Here is a 19,085-nt window from a genome sequence, read left to right on the forward strand (position 1 = left end):
CCACCTCCTAGCAAGTGGTTGTAGGAATGCCTAGGCTTTTTGCTCACCTTTTTGGCTTTCTATCTGAATATGGAAAGCCAGGAATGGAGAGGATTGTTTGTCTTTACTTTCAACTCATAATACATAAATAGGGAAATTAATATTTTAAAGTTTTGATGGGTGATGAAATAGACTGTCTTTATTATTAGAGGATTTAGTTCTATTACTCTATATTGATTCTTGTTCTATCTTGGAATCTTAGTACTGTTTCCTCAGATTTTGAAAAAATATCTTTCCTTTGAGAGATAAGAAAGAACTAATGCAGTATGTTTGCTATGTGTGATTATTTCCATTATTCACCATGATTAAAATGTGAGACAATTTTTAGTATGTGCTGTTCTATTCAACATGAATGGATTTCTGGTGGGCTTAGTAGGCAAGGATTATGAAAGCAGTGTCTGGCCTGGGTTGGGGAAAGGGTGGACAGTAACAGAGCTCATCTGAAGGGTTAGAAACATTTGAGGGAACTGAGATTTGAAGGCACCCAGGGCTGAAGTGGGAATGGAGGTGGGAGGAAATCCCTGTGATACACACCGTAACCTGTTTTTCAGTTTTTGCGTTGGGTAAGAGTTGAAGCAACCTCTCCCAAGCCCCGAAAAAGCCCTCTGGGGGAAGTGAGGAGTGCAGTGTAGATCCACCTACATAGCTTAGCTGGAGTCACTCTGGGTTTGGCTGGCCAAGGCCTCCCGTAGTGTATGTGTTAATGAGATATTTTCCATTGTCTGGTGTAAGCTGTCTTCCCATACCCCTCCCCCAGATAATGGCAAATGGACTATAAAATACTGCTCTTTGATCCAACTTCCACATGCTGGTTGGGGAAGAAAAAGTGGGCACGTATTTACGTCCCTGTTGTAGTTTATCCTTGGCTTCCTGACTTTCTGTTAATATTTCTTTCTTACAGCTTAATACTTGTTCCAGGTAATATTTCAGCATTGGCTTCTTAATGCCAATGTACACATACTTAATTTAGAATTAATGGGGACTAGGGTTTCAGGCAGAAGAAAGAAGAAAAAAAAAAAGTCTGGGAACATACAGCAAATTTCAAGAAAAGTGTTTTACATGAGGAAATGCTGGTAAATACTTCACTGAGTAACATACGTGGAAACTATATTGGCAAAGTTTTTCTGAATTTGTTGACTGAGGATTTTTAAAGCTGATAAACTAATCTAACTCTAATCCTGTTAAATTTTATCGGGCTTTTACCCTTGGTTATAAAAGCAAGGTTAGACCACTGCTGAAATTTTCTATTATAAATTGAAATTCTGAATTTGGAAGAGGGGCATTTTATTCAAGCTGTGATAGCTGCTGTGGTTGCAGTACCCAGTGTAGTTTATTTGGGCATTGCTTTCCTAATTCACACTTCTAGAGTTAATAACAAATTTATTTGTTTTTCCCTTATGTTGTGATACAGGAGCTTACAGCATCTGGTGACAGCAGAAGTGTATTTTGTTCTGTGTGTTGAGAAGGCAAAAATTCCATCAGGTTGTTGGCTAATTGCCTATGAGCTGTGTCTGCCTTACTGAAATTGTAATAAAATTTGTTTAAATGGAAATAAATACTGATGTTATGAAGACGCATTGCTGTGTATGTGTGGTAGCTGTTTTGCCAGTTTGGTTGGCTTGCCCTTGTTTCAAGGCTCTGTGACAGAATGTTTTGGTACTTCCTCTCTGATGTGAAGTTGAATAATTTCAGACTGTGAACCATGAGAGGTGGAGAACATGTCAGAAGTGTGAAATTATTTTTTGTTTGTGTGGAAGAAAGGTTTAAATAATTTCAGTGATCTTTTTATAATGAATTTTGGAAGGCTAAATGTGTGCATCGCATGAAGTATTCAAGTGAATTTAAAGAAAAGCATTGCAAATCCTTTGGAATGTTTTGTAAAATATTGATGTGTTTGTAGCTATAACTGGTTTAAATGCAACACGTGAAGTGTCAGTGAAATCTTGAATTGCGTAAATAGACAAAGTTTCCAAAGTTGGGTTTTGTTCTAGTTTGTCCTTTTCGAGTGTTTGGAGTGGCGGATGTCTTCCTTCAAGTTGAGGGCAGGGTTCTTAATATTACTAGCAGTATGTAGCATTATGAAACAGTAACTGTAGCACAGCTGTTTTATTATGTTAAGCCTGGCTGGTTACCAGGATTTCTCAGAAATGGCAAATATAATTTGCCAAAATGGCATCCATATGCACTAATGTATTGCCAGTTTTTTTGGGCGTGCTGCCACAGTCTGTGCTGTCCCAACAGTTTTTCACCACGCTCAGAATTTCAAATGACTCAGTATTGGCAGTGCTGGTATTTTGAGTAAACAAATCTGATATGTGGGGAGTCCTCCTTTTGAGATGGGCTTTCACAGCGTGCAGCGGTTGCTCAGGCCAGTCTCCGAATTCTTCTGTAGGTTGTGTTGCTCTCTTCAAAAATTTGTACTCCACCTGTCTGGCTTAATGGCTTTCTTGTGCTCAAGTGGAAGAGGGCAAGAGGAAAATCTATATGCATAGTTGGACTTGATTCAGTGTTAAGAGATGAATTACCATTTCCATTGGTAAACCTCAAATTATCTCCCTAGTGTTTTTTCTTCAGGTTCAAAAGGAAAAAATCGGCTGATCTCTTGGTATTCATTGTCCATCTCTTTGTGGGAAAGCACAGATATGAATGGTTCCAGTGATTTTTTAATTCAATTTTACAGGCTGAAGGTTTCTCTTAAAACACTAATAAATAACCTTGACAGACAATTTCAAGGGAGCAGGACTGAAAAATATTTTGGCTTTAAAATCAGGACCATATTCTGAAAGTAATTTCATCAGAATCTAGCTGCAGAAACACCAGGCCAGTTCAATAGCCAAGAAAAAAAGTCAAGTTGTGCTTCAAGTCTAGTTATAATTAGCTGTGAGGAAGTTCCCTGTTCTCACTGAATGTTTATGAAGTTTTGAGAGGCCTGTTAAGATTCATACATTTAAGGATCTTGTGTGCATATAGATCTGTACAGAATGCAGTAATTGCAAATCTGATGTGGTTCTGGAGCTTCGTATGCTTTTGTAACATCAAGACTAAATACTAAAGCCTGATCGCTTCCAAGAGCTTAAGTAATTTGTAAATTAAAACCCTGCAATTTCAGAATGGTCTTGTATGCTCTTGAAACTTCTAAAACAAAAAATCAATTTAAAAGAAAATATTTCATTTTGTAGTTTATACTGATGAGCTGCCAAATCTCTGAAACTAAATATTCTCCTCATCCAGTGGGAAAATGCAGAAAGGTGGATCAGCAAAGAAAGCCTGAACTCTTGTCTCAGTCCTAGTACAGAAAGATTTACTCACAGAGGTGATGCAGGTCCTTTGCTCTTTGAGGAGGCTGCTGGATAATGTAGCAGTTGATACCACTGGATGATCACTCTGTAGGCTGGTCACTTACGTTAGGAACTGCATTTCCTTTTATAGAGGAAGAATGAAAAAATAAAGGCAGTATTGATGTATCAAATATATCTGTATTAACACTGTTCTTGCTGCTGTGTTTCAGGATTGCATGACTTGTAAAATTACTTATCTGGGGACCTGCAGTGGTGTTTGACTGGATATTGCTGCCTGGTTCTGAATGATGTCAGAACACGATTTGGCAGATGTTGTTCAGATTGCTGTTGAAGACTTGGCTCCAGATAACCCAGGTACAGTAGAGATGGTAGTGATGTCATGAGAAAGATAATTTATGGTATTGCTCGTTAACAAGGTGCAAATTACTGTTGAGCTTTTCTTAAAAATATAAAGCACTGCTGCAGATATTTTTTTGGAGAGGTGCTTCTTAAGACTCCATATCAGGTTTTCAATGGTTTAACTTGTATATTTTCAATACCCTTTCTATAGATCAGATTTTTTTTTTTAATTTTTACTTTTCTTTTAGAAGTTTTACCGCCGTTTTTTATGCAGGGGTAGACTAGTGTCAAAAACTTTGAATGAAATAAGGCCTCTGGCAATCTTTTGTTTTTCTCCAGACCCAAATACATGTTTTAGGCCTTCTCTCAAATGAGAACTATCACCCATCTATTATGAATTGTTGTTCTACTTGTAAAATAGTTTCTCTCATACATCATTAAAATTCTTTGTCAGTATAACAAAATTACAGTAAAACTGAAAAACACTTCTGAAAGCAAATAGTGTGATATCTTAGAACTTGACCTACTAAGCAAAACCATGTTGAGGTCAGCTACAGACACTGATCCTATGCTGCCTTTACACGTGAGTAACTGACTGAAAGAACAGTAACTACAGTTATGGAAAAGAGAAATATGTATCAAAAAAACTTGGATGCAAAACAAAAAATTTATTTCAGCGATGTTCCCAAAGAGTTGGAGGAGAAGCTGGGACCTGCCTGTCCTAGCCTAGCTGGTAACTTGGTGTTCAGGACTGTCAGCTGTGTTCTGGCCAACCTTACACAAGCCTGCCTCTGCTTGGTTTGGCGAAGGAGCTCGGACCTGGTCCGATCCCAGGTGATGCTCTGACTGGGAGGCTGATCAAGGCTTTACCTCTTGATTTTACCAGTCAGGCCTTCCAGTTCTCAATTCAGTTCTTCTTTGTTACTGTTTTCTTCAAATTGTTTCCCTTTAGATGAAAAGCTATTAGAAACTATAGGTCTGCATATATAAGTATTTATTTTGGAAAGCTTGCAGGATTTTGTTCATCTATACTGGGGAAAAATAACCTGCTACTACACTGAGTAGTGGGTATAATTCTACCTTTGTACATAACTTCATTAGTATTTTTATGGTTTTGTATATACACGAGGGTTCAGAAGCCTGTAGAATCTTGAAATCAGGGCAGCTGATGAGGCAACTCTGCTACCTCGTGGTAGGTTCCTAATAAAAAAATCCAAGGTGATGCTTGTGTGTTACATCCTCAGTGCATTTGCAACAAAGTCTTAGATTTGGATAAATGTTTTTTTGAGAAGCAGTAAACAGTTGTCATATATTTAAGAGAAAGCCCAAGTAAGTATAAAAGAATATATACAATATGTTAATTAAATTCCTTTTTTTTTTTTTAAATTTTATCCATTTAATGTATTTTTAATTTGTGCCTTGCCCTCTTGTGTTACAAACTATGGCAATGCTTATTTTTCTTTGCAGTTGTGTTGGAGAATCATGAAGTGACAGACGATGATGTAGAGCCTGCTCTGAAACGTCAGCGTATAGAAATTAACTGCCAGGATCCCTCTATTAAGGTTATAATAATGCCTTTTTCTGTTTTGGTTTTTTTTTTTTTTTTTTTCATAATACCAATTAACTTAGTACTCTTATATTAAAAGATATTGAAAGAGAAGAGCATAAAATAAAATTTTTATACATAATACTGGAATTATTAATGGCCTTCTTGTAAATGTTTGTTTATTCTTGTGCATAAATCTTAAAGTATGGAGGAATGGCTAATTTACTGGTATAAAATCAGAAGCAAGAATTTGATATGCAATATAAAATGTCACCAGAAGTAATTCCAGTGTCTCATCATTATTGGTACACTTTTTGATGAAGTGAATAAAGTTGAACTAAAAGATAAACTTGAGCATGTATTAGTATTACAATTTGTAGATACTTTCAGCATGTTTTAAATTATTATTTTAATTAATTCTCCAGCATTCTTGTAATAGTTAAACCACCTTTGGTTCAGACCCGGTAGCTCAGGCTTTTCAGTACATGCAGAACTTCCCCTGCTGTTCTCACCAGTGTGCTTCGGGTCATTTGGGTTTTTTTTTTGGTCTTGGAACATACGTATATGAGTAGTATTTTACTGCCACACACATTAAATAGTATGTGATTCTGTATTTTTGAAATGGCCATAGAAACTGAAGCTCTGTATTGAAAGAGCATGGGGGAGCAGCACTATAAACCACCTTGATTTGGTGTGTAAATTGTAATGAAGGGCCACGAGATGGCATAGTTGCTGTTTGCAAAGGAGAACGTGTGTAACATTACCCTTTAATGGTCTGTTTTTCCCAAGAGAAACTTAAGTAGAATATGCTTTATTTTGAATAAAATTGCTTAGGAAAACAGATTGTATTTATTTGCTTTTCTTGATTGGCTGTTCAGGAGAATACTTAAGTGAGCGGCATCAATTGTCTCTGAGGTTATTTGTGTTGATATCATTTCCACTGTAATTATCTGAATTTATCTGTTTGGGCAGGAAAAAAATCTTATTTAACTTTATCCAGGAGGATGCGTTCATAGAGTTATAATCCTTTTGTTTTTACATGTATCGAATGAAAGGCTTTGGCGTGTCATTTGAAATGATTTTGTGGCATATGAAATCATACTAACAAAGTGCTTAGGTGAAAATGTGTTTGGCTCGGGTGCTTTTGGCTTCTAAATAAAGATCTGGAAGAATTTGAGAATGCTAAAATGCTCCTGGATGTCATCAGTTTTGTTCGTGGCTGAATTTTGTCACTAGGCACACTGCTTGTTCCTTTTGAATTGTTTTCCAGTCACATTTATCTGGAGCTTCCTTATGTGTATATTGCTGAAGATAAATGTGTAAGTCTTTAAAATCAGTTTCTTTTGCATTCTCCCCTTTCTAGTCATTCCTGTATTCCATTAATCAGACAATATGCCTGCGGTTGGATAGCATTGAGGCGAAGTTGCTGGCACTAGAGGCTACCTGTAAATCACTGGAAGAGAAGTTGGATCTTGTCATGAACAAACAGCATAGCCCCATCCAAGTCCCCATGGTGGCAGGTTCTCCTCTTGGCGCTACACAGACGTGCAATAAAGTACGATGGTAAGAAAAGAACAGATTACTCATCAATGTGCTTTTTAAAAATAACGTAAATCCGTTTCTTTGGCATCAATCTCTGCAGCTTTCTGTATAGCTGTCAAGATCCTGGTATGGTGTTTGTGAATGTAGAATGAATTTATCTTGAAGGTAATTTTTGTACCAGTTTCATGATGTTACTTAGAATGAGACACTGGTCCATGGACAGTTTGCAATTATTTCCACATTTCATTTTGACTTAAACCAGACTGATTCATCCATCCTCTGGAAAAGTCTCATCAGCTATTTTAGACAGGTTTTTTAGACTTTACTTTTATTTATGTGGCTGTTTTGAGTTAATGAGTTCATCATCATTCTAATTGCTTCTCATTTTACCTTTATTCACCAGAAGTACAATGGAGTTTATGTGCTTGTTTTCTAAAGACTCTTGCTAGAATAATATCTGTGTTTATTTTGGGGTTGGAAGTTGGAGATAGAAAATCTGTTAAATAATCTAATCCACTTCATGAAGGAGCAGGTTTGACCTGCAGTACCTTTATATATGAGTTGCCTAATATGGTTTTAAATGTCTAAATCTTGACGTGCCTGTCATTTTACAGTGGAGATGATTTCAGCCAGAGAAATATTCTTATCAAAAGACTCTTTTGTCTGACAACTTTTTCTTCCTCACTTGTATTTTTGCAGCTAGGAAAAACTTATTGAAATAATTACCTTTTATTCTCCTTTACAAAGGTATATAGGCAACGTTCACATGTCATACTGTTCTAGTCAGGATATACTAATTTAATTAATACTTTGTCAGTCTGTTTTTCCATCTTCTGATCTTTCATCACTCTCTGAAATTTCCCAGTATCTGAAAATAATTTTGAATATATTTTTGGTATGTTGTACTCAGTGCAGTGTTTCAGGTGCACTACTTTAGAGCTTTATAGAAAAAAATATTTCCTTGCTTTATGTTGTGGGACTCATCCATGTGAGGTAAGGGGGAGGGGGAAAAAAATCCTCAAACATCACAAACATTACCCTTTTTCTACTAGGCCACTACTTGCTCCCTGCTGTATTTTTTTTTTTTTTTAAGTATCGCTATTTTTATAATAGTTACTTTAAGTTAAAAAAAATCTATCTCAAGGTCATAAGTGCATTTTATCATGATATCTTTCAGTTCATGCATTTGTGAAACAGGATGGATTATAGCCTTACTACCATCAGAGTTCAGAGTTGGAGTCTTCTATGCAGGAGGGTTATGCTCTGCTCACGTAGCTGTACTTGTTGCATGATTCAGACTGTTGCCTCACAGTTGTTCATTGAGTGTGACTACTTCTGATGAATGCAGTCTAATCATTTTAAAAGATACCTCATTTGTATTTAAAAATCTAAAATTATACAGAACTTAGTGTGCTTATTGATCTCTGTTTTAAAAGTTCAAATGTTCTTTATATTTTCAGTGTAAATCTGAGTACTCTTTGTTCCTTTAGCTGGAACAGTCACCTGTCCAGTTAGGAACAGCTGATGTGTCCTCATGTCCTCAAACTTTTCCAAAACAACTTCCCTTTGTAGATGGTTCAAGTACAATATTTGGGCCCCAGTTCAGAATTCTTTTATTGGTCTTTGTTCTTGTGCTGATCATGAACATCCTGACCATTGGTCATCCTTCTTTTCCCTTTTTAATTTTTCTTTAGAATAGGTGCTGTGTTTACATTTACCTAAAGGTCAATGATAGTTAAGTTCTGTATCAAAAGAAATAAAGTACATGGAATAACTATTTGGATAATAGAGCAAGTAACTAGAATATTACACCAGTGTCTTCACTAAATACTCTTTATCAATAATTATTTCTCAAGGAACTTCCTTTAAATCTGTTATTCTTTCTTTCTCATTAGAGATCTTCAAGTTCTTGTGCATAAACTGAACTTCTTACTGTGGTTAGTGCACAAAAAAATTCAGAAACATTTTCAGAAATACATGGCCCCGTTGGGAATCTGTTAATTCATATTCAGTGAATGCTTTCCTCCATAAGTGGTACTATTTTGAGTTCCTTATGGGATTTGTCAGACTCGAGGCTTTTTTTTTGTTTTAATCTCTGTAACAGTCGGAAATCTGTCCTGTGTGTTAATGGCGAACTTGATGTATAATCTTTTGGTTTGGGTGTACAAATTTATGATGACAGCTCCTCGGTCTGAACATAATTTAGATAGAAGTCTTGAAGACTGTAAAATTCTCTGCCCCAAATATTTGTTAGTGTTGGTATGAAGTTGCACTTTATCAAATGCATCTTGCCAATAAAGAACTGAGGGCTTTTTGTTCTTTTAGCAGTCTGTGGCCTATATGACTCAAAATAAAATAGTTAGGGATGTATGTGTTTAACTTGGCTTTAGTAACACTTCAGTTTCACAGGGGTAGAATGTTTCACTGAATTCCCTGTCTCATTCATAAAAACCTTTATCACTTGTTGATTATTTCCAAATAAAGCCCGTGTGGACTGTTCTGTTGTATCAACTCTGTGTCGTTCCCTCTTCCCCTTACGTTGCAGATGGCAGTGGAGAGCTGCCAACAGGAGTTAGTGTTTTGGATAGTGATTTTCAGATTCCACATCTGACTGAGATTCTTCAACCTTCTTCTGCTCCTTCTGCCACTACAATAATACCGGGTTTGCCACTCTAACAAAAGAGTTGTAGTTGGCAAAAGCACGTCAAACAGAAGGTGCCACACCACCAGTAAAGCAGACTTTTATTCTTCTTTCGATAAATACCTTAGGGTTTGTGATCTGTTCCACTCCTGTGAATTTTGTTTACAGTTTTTCTGGTAATTTAGTTACATTAATTAGGTGCAGGTTTAACAATCAAAATTTGTTTTACAGCACCACAGGTAGTAGAGTGTATGAACTGTGCATTGGAAATTCACACAGTTTGATTGCTTTGTGCTATTTGTGCTTTTAAAAATCAGTTAATTTAACTAAGACTTGTTAGTTTGAAATACGCTTAAGTGATTGTGTGATGAAAAGAAGGACAACTTGGACAGAGGAGCTTTCTTCTGTGTCATCTTGTGGTAGAATTGTGTAGTTACAGCATACCAGGTGCACTCACAGCTGTGTACTGTGGCCTGCCTTAACTATGATGCAGAATTTTACGCTTTGTCCAATGCTGTACACTGGCTGCTTATAAAATGGAGTAAGAAAGTATAATCTGTCTATAGCTGCATTAAGGAGGCAGGAGTACAGTTGTCAGATTTATGTTCAGTGATAAGTTGTTTTTTCTAGTAAACTTAACACGTTGATTTATTGGGATAACACATATCTTTTTTTGTGCCAAACTGTTGTTTCCAAGTTTTAAAAATTGTTATTAGGGAAATGAAGCAGAAATTTTCAAGGAGACTTGCAATAAATCAGGAACCACCCCATGTTATTAGCTCCCAGGACAGAAATGCAGTGCATTTTAGAGTCTCATTCTGCTTTCCATCTCTTTATTAAACACATGAGGAATGATATGTGTGGAAATCTTCCAACATCCTTTTCTGGATATGTGATTTTTGAAGGCTTGCTGATGTTTCTTGGAAAACTACGAAATGTTGAATTCTGAAATTACAGCACTGTCTACTGCTCTTGATATTTTGTGTAAGTACATCTTCATGAAAGCTGGATTGTGTTCTTAATTCTTCTGTTCATATTGTTTACTCTGATCTGCTGTTACGGTACTTCATTATATACTAGCTAATTGCAGTGCAGATAAGGAAGAAAATATAGGGTGCGTCGTGCTGTGTGACAAATAATTAGTAGGAACAGTTGAGATACAGAGAAACAGTAGGGAAACTTGAAGATCTCCAAGTAAGAAATTTAAGCTGCAGCAAAAATTAAGAGGAGAAGACTTCTTTTGAAAGGAAGTCATTCCGAATTTGTGAGATGTAAACTGTTTTGGGGGAAACAGCAATAGGCCATAAACAATACGGAAAGACTTGTAGCTGTTGCATTTCAGTAAATCATCACATGAAAAGCAGAACTAAACAAGTGTGTTCTCGTACAGGTTTTTGTCCTACGGCCTTTCCCTTTTCAGTGGACCAGCCTTGTGTTTCCCATATGGTCCATGACACTCCCTGCTGTGGGATTTTGAAATCTTCTGTGCTGCTCTTGTGATAGTAGCATATGCAACTGCTGGACCTAGCTGCTGGGGGGCAATGGCTGAGACCTCTCTGACTTTCTGCTAGTGGGGTGTAGCATTTGGGCTTCTCCTTAGCCCAGCCTCAGATTTTAATAGGTGTTTACTATCTCTCAGACCTCATTTTGTCAGATTTGCTTGTAAGAGTGCAAAGTATTAGTTGGGATTGGAGAAACAACAGCTTGATGTTAAATCTCATTTTCTCTGAGGAGGAAAAAAAAAAAAAAGTTTTAGAAAGTATTTTCTCAATGTTTAGTGGCTGCTGCTGAAAACTATGTAGTTGTTAGGATTACCTACAAAGACATAGTGTTAATAAAGTTTTAAAAATTTCTTCCAAGAAAGAAAGGCTGTCAGAAGGTTTCAGAACTATTAGAATGGATGGCAAAAATCCTTAGATTGCACAGAGTTATGTTGAACTATATGGAACTTGAAAAGAGCCAAGAACAGTAGCAAAATAATGTAATAAATTCATAATGGGAGTACGTGTATTGTCCTGGTGTTCTGAGCTTTGTCCGGCTGTGTGCAGCATTAGTACAGCCCTGCTTTTCCATCCAGGAAGTGATTGTCTCTCTTCCTCTGTCTGCAACATTTCCTGGCAGTATGGCCATTAAAAACCTCTAATTTCTTTTCTTTATGAGGTACCATGCTGGTCAAAAACTTCCAGTAGCTGCTGAAAGTTTCTTGGATAGGAGAATTGGTGCGATGCCTGATGGCCTGTCAGTATGACAGCCTCAGATGATAAGTTTGAAATTTAACATGTGCCCAGGTCTTGAGATTTATAAATTGATGAACACACAGTGTGACAGTGCGACTAAAATCTTTTATCCGTGTTTTAAAGCAAATATTTCATCTGAAATATTTCAGTCCAGAAACTGTTATTTTTGTTAACGTCTTTCCATTAATCATTTTTCTGAGTGGGTAAGTCCAAGTATAAATGGTTAAGGTTGATTGCTTCAGATAACATAGGAATTTGTTTTGGTTTCACAGAACTCTCCATCATTTGTTTTTATGGGTATTTCCTGCAAATACTACATTGGACAATTCTGCTCTGTCATTTTGGAAACTTTTGTTGGGTAAATGGATGTAACTGAGAGCAGTTTTTAAAATGTATTAATTTTGGAGAGGATTTAAATTTAAAATTGGTATTTTCTTCATACTCATGAAGTGTTTCTGATGAAATATGGAAATCTGTAGGTAAATGGAGTTTTTTCTTCTGTTCAGATATTTTCTTTGAGCTTTTGTTATGGTAAAGTTGAAATAGAGACCACATACCTCTGTTTCTTTACCACATGCATTTGTGACTAACCAATTAATGATACTGATCACTAAGTGTAGAGATAGAATTGCAAATATTTTTATCTTTAATGGGAACTGGGGGCTTAAGTGGAGTTGCGGGTTTAATGCATTCAGTTACTGTGCAAAGACCTAATACAGTGTCCTTGAACAAGACTTGTTAGTGGTTTGGACATTAGCTTATTAAAGTGGAGGTGCTTCAGATAGTCTTGTCTGCCCGTAATTGTGATGTTGGTAGGTTCAAGCAGCTAGTTTTAGAAAACAGCATTTGACCTTTTTTTGCCTTAAGATACAAACCAACTTTTTTTTTTTACATGCAAGAGATGCAAGATATACCGCTTGATGCGGTTTTGTACTAGATGGGATGTATGGACTGGCTTTATTTTTCTAGTGTAGATCATCAGTATGTTTGTTTTACCATTAAGTTTAATCGACAGGGTGGAATAGGTTTTGAAGAATAGGATTTGCTCATCCTTTGTTTGTGGTGTACCAGTTGGCAAGCCTTTTGGCTCCAGATTTCCCAAGTTCCAGATCTGCGTTTCTGGTGTGTGATTGTTTCTTTGTTTACAAGTGGTTTTGTAGTCAAATAAGGCAAAACTGAAAACCGATATGATTTTAAATGAAGTTGTAAAGTTGGGAGGATGTGGGGTGGAAAGAACTGCAGGATGACTGTTATTCTAGACTTAGCAAAACTGTTGTTACTCCTGCATATAAAGCCTTTAGGAGAACAAAAAAACCTGAAGAAATACAAGCAAGGTATTGATATAAAACCCAAAATAGCTAGAATTTGATTTTTTAAAGTATATATATATATTTCTTTTCTTTTACCCCTTGAACACCCTAATTTCATGTTATCAGATATTGAATAGCTTTTTCAGTTTCGCTGTATTTTTATAGATTATAATAAACTATCCTACTATGCTAATCCAGGCTTTTGAAAAGAATAGTAATTCTTCAGTTGTTACCACTGAATAGTGGCTGTTGAGTCTCTGGTGTATATAGTTAACCTCTTTCCCACATTTACTGCAATTGGTACCATAACTCATTAGGTGATGTAAGCCACTATCCAAGTTTAATTTATCGCTATTTTTTCTTTCCTTTTAATTCAGTGATAAATAAATGAATATTGTAAACCTTCAGGATTGTTACTGTCTTTAACTAAAGTTAAAGCTAACTGTCCCTTCCTGGAAATAAACCCTCTTCAGGTCTGAGGACCCTCAATTTGCAGGAAGATTTTTTTTTTTTTTTGAATAGCCAGTTTGAAACAAAGCATGTATTGAGGAATATAATAACCTGAAAGATGTATGGTATATGGTTTATTTTGAAGTTGCAGGTACATTACTCTGCCTGCTGTGACCTGATCTCACACACTGAACTCTAGGCCTGAAAAAACATTTCCCTGGAAGCGGATTCAGTCCTCAAGACAACTCAGCAGGCAGCTCAACAAAAGATGTAAAATTAAACCATGTTTCGCGGAGTGGGAGGGAGTGGAGTGTTACAGATGATGTCTTGAAAATACAGTCAGCAATTTGGGGTGTTAGACAGAACTTATTATAAAGGTTTTATTTGGAGAAACTTTGGAGTTCATCAGGTTTTCAGAAATTCTTGTCGCTTCCTATAAGCAAGCCAGACTTATTTATCCTTCAGTATATCTTGTGTTAGAGCCTCTTTCTGGGGCCTCATCCAGCAGCGTCTTTAGTGCAAAATGTTAAGTCTGGGAGCGGCTGACAAAAACACAGATGAACTTTTGTCATTGTTTTGGTCTGGACCCTGTGGTATCAATAAATTAACAACCTTTCCCCGTCACTTTCTGTCATCAGTCAATGGCACTGTGTGCAAACATTTATTTTAAATTACCAGTTCATGTCTGTAGCTTCAGCCAGTAAGAGTTCTGTTTAAAATTAATGTGTTTGTTTCATGAAGAATTGAGGATGATGGTGCTGCCCCCGTGTGAATAGCTCTTTCATGCAAGTTCAGTCTGTTTATGTCTGCGCGTGGAAGGGGTTGAAGGAAAATGGCACAATTGTCTGTGATCTGTTTTCACCATGTTCATTCCGGGTACACTCACGGTTAGGGAACAAAGTCTTAACAAAATGTAAAGATGATAATTAAAACTTCATGACTTTAGAGGATTTTACTCCTTTTTATGGATTGAAAAATTTTGTTTAGAATCTTGAGTTTTTTAAAGAGGACATAAATATAAGCAAAATTTTGATATTTTGATAAAAATTTCTGGTAAAGTGGAATTTTGACTAAGGGAATAAGAATTTGAACAGCCATTCATAGTTGCATCGATTGGTTCACAATTCTGTTAGTCTTCATGACTTTTGGGGTCTCTGTTTTCAATACTATCTGCCTTTGTTGTTTTGTTTTCGTTTAAATTCTTTCTTACTGCAAAGCAGGTGATAAGGGGGTTTTACACATACATTCGTGTATGAACACACCCCCCCACAAATGCTCACTCTTGTTTTGAACCTAAATGTGTGAAGTATGCTTTGTATGGTTTTCTTAAATGAAGGAAATTAGCTGCTGTCACCTTGCAATGCCAGCAAGTGATGAGCAGTATTTTAGTCTGGAAGAATTATTGTGACTTGAAATATGTAAGTGGATAGATGAAAAACTCAAATACCTTCTTGAGGTATAGTAGACATGTTTATGTGAAAATTATGGTTATGTCTTGCATTCAAAAATTCAGTTTATGAAACGGAGCTAATCAAATAAAGGAATTCTTTGATTAGATGTCAGTCCTTCTTTCTTTATCTAGGGGTGCATAACATTAGTTTCTTTGGCTGTGGTGTGGAAAAAAAAAAAAAAAAAAAAAGGAAAAATATTTACATCTTTGATTCCCTGAAAAACATAACAGTGTTTTCCAAAGTCTCCTAATTTGTTACAAGCACTTGCCAGCCTCAACATCTTGAGATTGATTCGGGTCCTGCATAGCAGTAAGACTGCCGATATACGTATTTTTATTTTACCTGCATTGAAACATGCATTTCATGTAGAAGTACCTGCTGTGAATTAAGTGGACTTCTATGATTCGTTATATTTAAGATCAATACAACTTTATATTGAAAAGAGTCTAATCATGACTGATTTTTGCTGTTACTTGCTGTATCCTGTAAGATCGGCAGCAGCAGTGCTGCAAACAATGGTGATTCTTGCTTTAGACATTTATGCTGGAGATTTAGATATTTTGAAATTAAGTTACCCTGTTGGTTTTCCGTCTGGAGTTTTCATTACAGACCATCAGCAAGTGAAGGTGGTGTTTTTTTTTTTTTTTTTTTTTTTTTGTTACGAATCATTAGTTTGTGAAGATTTTTACAGTTACTCCCTTCACTATTGGGAGTTAAAATTCACACCGGACTAAGGAGAAATGGCATCTTGGATTTAAGAAGCTTGTACAGCAGTGTTCTCATTGGAATTTCACATTCCATTATTGTTGCACTAAGATATTGAGGAGCCAAGTGTTTAGTAATTTGTTGTTGGGATTTGATAAATTCAGAAACAATGTATAACTTCCAGACAGCGTTTAGGTTGAGAGTGCGAGGTCAGTTATGGAATTAAAATAACAATCTAATACCAAGATTTCATCTGTGGTTTGGAGAGTTCAATAATTCACGCATGTATGGGATGGACCTTAATCTATAAAACTTTTCAAACTGACCAAGAATTGAACTGTGTTGATTCATTCTCCCAAGTCCAATTTTTCTGAAGTTAATGGTTTCTGATGAAATACTACTTCAAATAGTCCAACGATTCAAATGAGAGCCTAGCAAGTAGCAGCTGATAACTTATATCTGAGAAATGGATGCAAAATGTTTGGCTTGGATCTTTTCAATTGTGGTGGTAGTGCTTAAAATGTGCCTGTGAGGCTTAAAACACTAGAAATAATCTTTTGGGAAGATAGAAATTTGAATTCTTAAATATAATGCTAGATAAGATTTTCAGCAATATACACCGAAAATGAAGTCCTAGGTAATAAACTTCCTTCAAGTTTTAGACAAAGGTTTCAGTCTTTAGTTGTGTTACAAGGTTTAATATTTTACTATTTGCCAGGTAATCATACAGTAACTTTTCTGGTTCTTTCCTCTTACCACATGACAAATGTTGAAATCCTTTAAATTAGGAGGTTTAAAGCATCGGAAGTAATTGGTGCTTGCTCTGAACCACATGTGGGTAAACAGTTTATTTATTCCCTCTTAGCTAATACACAGGAACTTTGTTCTGCATCTGAGATATTAGTGAATCCCCTTATTTTCATTTTGTAAAGAAAAACCTTATGTAAAAGTTACGGCACCAAAACCGGCTATGCAGTTGTGTGAAGTCCCTTGTGGTGCGATATATTGCTATTGACAATAGCAGGCTAAGAAATGGGACAACTGAATGCACGTAGAATTTGTCCCTTGTGCCAAGACATTTTAGAACATCCTTTAATTCTAAGGGTATCTGAGAATGAGAGAGGCGCGTACATAGGGATCAAAAAGGCTTTGAGTTTTATACACAGATTAGGGGAACATTTACTAGTGTAATTAGTGTCTAAGAACATCTAAAACCAATTACAGCAGTATTAAAATGTGGGTTAACCTACCCCCTTGCCAAATCCCATAAGGTCAAATTAGATGAATTCAGGGGAAAGCAGAACATTTACTTTAATCCTATGGTTCCCTGCGCATAGCCAGCTATTGCATTCAAGAAATAAATGTAAAGGGTACATGACCTGAAATTTGGGTCAGGACATATGCCTACATATGGCTCATGCTTTTCCTTTTGCCTAATTAAACAATTGAAAAGAATTAGTGTGTTTAATGGAAGTAGATAGTTTTTACCTCATGGATGTTGTAAAATGGATGAATATTATTATTAGGATTATATCTTAGTGAAACTCTAAAAATCGTAATGTATTTGAAGCAGTGCATCAGATTGTGGAAGCATATGTTACATACTATATATTTTAAGAAGTATCAAGCATATAATAAACAGAAGGGGGCAGAAAAGCCTTATATATTCATTTGGATTGCAGTTTTGAGAATTTAAATATCTTTAATATTACAGTTTCTGGAGATGTTTGAGAATTTGAAAATCCATCAGTAAGAGCACTCCCTGGAAACTTCCTGTAAGTTGGGGTATTTAATTCTGCAAGTACAACAAAATGTATGAATGAAGAGGGGAGCAGCTAATCAATTTGTGATTAGAGGGGGCAAGTTTTCATCTTCCTTTGGAAATGACAGAAATTTGTGTTTCAAAATAATTTGTATCCCAGTTTGCACCAGATTAAAGTACCAGTAATACTATTTTAAAAAGTTGCGAAGCCCCCTGGTCTTGCTACTTATGGAAGATAATACATAGTAGTATAGTTTTAAAATAAATAATCTACAGTGGTTTTGGAGAGTCCTAGTTTTACTTTAAGCAAGGTGGAAAATAGCTATAGATAGTTTCAGAGCTTCGAAAGGATGAAACAGTCTAACATCTAGCAAGGTCTCAGCAAGGTTGGTAAAATGGCAAAGAGCCAGTCTTCCATCTGCTTTATTTGGCAGCAGATGCTATTTAACTGATACATTTCCAAACGTAAAAAACACACTGTTTGGAATCTGGATGTCTTTCCAAACAGAATTTTTCCTTTTTGTGGAACTGTACATTTTTGCATATCTTTAGCTCAATCTCTTTGTTCCCTATTGAAGGGTGGAGTATGAGACAGGAAATCTGCTCCTAATAACTTTTAAAATTGTGTTCTTTGTAAAAAGTGAAGAGTGGTGTTTCTTTGACATCCCTTCAGGATATATGGAAATTAAAAATTCAGTACCAGCTCAGAGTAGCAGCATCTTTGGCCTTTCTATAAAAGTGTGTGTGTGGTGGCAAGTGTGCATAACTGGTTGGGCAGTTAGGAAAAGCAAGAGAAAGAGATACATGATGATGGAAATTATTTACCAGCTGGGTCTGTAAGAGCTGTATGTTTGAGTACTGTTTGCAGAAACCTGACATGGTAATTGATTTGCAGTTTGTTACCTGGTGACCATAGAGGCTCCAGTTCCTGGAACTAGTGTCCTGGAAGCCAGTTTATAACAGTGCTTCCTTTACCTCCAAACTTCTACTGCCACATTAATCAGATTTGTGGTGATATTAGATACCAGAATTTGTGAGAAAATTTGGAAAATTTAGAAGTAGCTAATTGTATAATAAAGGATTTGAAGTCTTTATGTCTGTTGCATACAGTGTTTTCTAAACATAGAGCAATTTCTATTTGAGTACTAAGGCTGCAGTAGATAATTGATAATTCATAGTAACTGTGTCCAGGATCAGTCAAGGCTATGTATTTTGTTAGGGAAAATGACTGTCCTTCACTTATAGATCAGCCTTTCTCATTTCATGTTTAATACAGTCTCCAGTAGGCTGCACTACTACTTACTACTTATCTAGTTCAGGAAGTTAAGGCTCAAAGAAGGGTAACAACTGTAAATTTTTTCTATAGTCTGAAAAAAAGATATCTTTGCTGTTGTATTTTTGTGAGTACATTTATCTTTTAAGAGGCTTATATTAACCTGTTAATTAACAAGTCCTGACCTGTCCTTTTCTTGTCCATAATCAAATATTGAAGACTAATAATTAATGCCATTTCTGTTATATTTTTCAATGCTAGTTATGCCGCTTGTATATGGCCTTGGATGTACTGGTTTTTGCTAATTTTGTGTATCTGTTTAGGCCAAAAGGTTCTCTGGAGATGCTTTCACTGTGCATTTAATTTTTATGGAGTTTCAGTTGTGTTTGAAACAAAAGAATTTGAAACAAACACAAAACAAACACTAGCATGTGGAGTTGCTGGTGTACCCATACAGGTGTAAAATCCCTGAAGTAACAAGCTTGACCTTT

General features: G+C 36.1%; 1 protein-coding gene across 2 annotated transcripts in view; it reads left to right on the top strand.

Moving 5' to 3' along the window:
• The window catches only part of LOC104367484 (BTG3 associated nuclear protein), a 153,156-nt gene that overhangs the window by 10,865 nt on the left and 123,206 nt on the right, over positions 1-19,085 (top strand). For both annotated transcript variants that reach the window (XM_042797700.1, XM_042797702.1), the window contains exons 2-4: positions 3,548-3,692; positions 5,145-5,239; positions 6,587-6,786. In XM_042797700.1, the coding sequence (XP_042653634.1) occupies positions 3,623-3,692; positions 5,145-5,239; positions 6,587-6,786 (365 nt within the window). In that variant the 5' untranslated portion in view covers positions 3,548-3,622. The remainder of the gene's footprint in view (positions 1-3,547; positions 3,693-5,144; positions 5,240-6,586; positions 6,787-19,085) is intronic.

Source organism: Tyto alba, unplaced genomic scaffold, assembly GCF_018691265.1.
Source record: "Tyto alba isolate M040663 unplaced genomic scaffold, T.alba_DEE_v4.0 Super-Scaffold_26, whole genome shotgun sequence".
Lineage (NCBI taxonomy): Eukaryota > Metazoa > Chordata > Aves > Strigiformes > Tytonidae > Tyto > Tyto alba.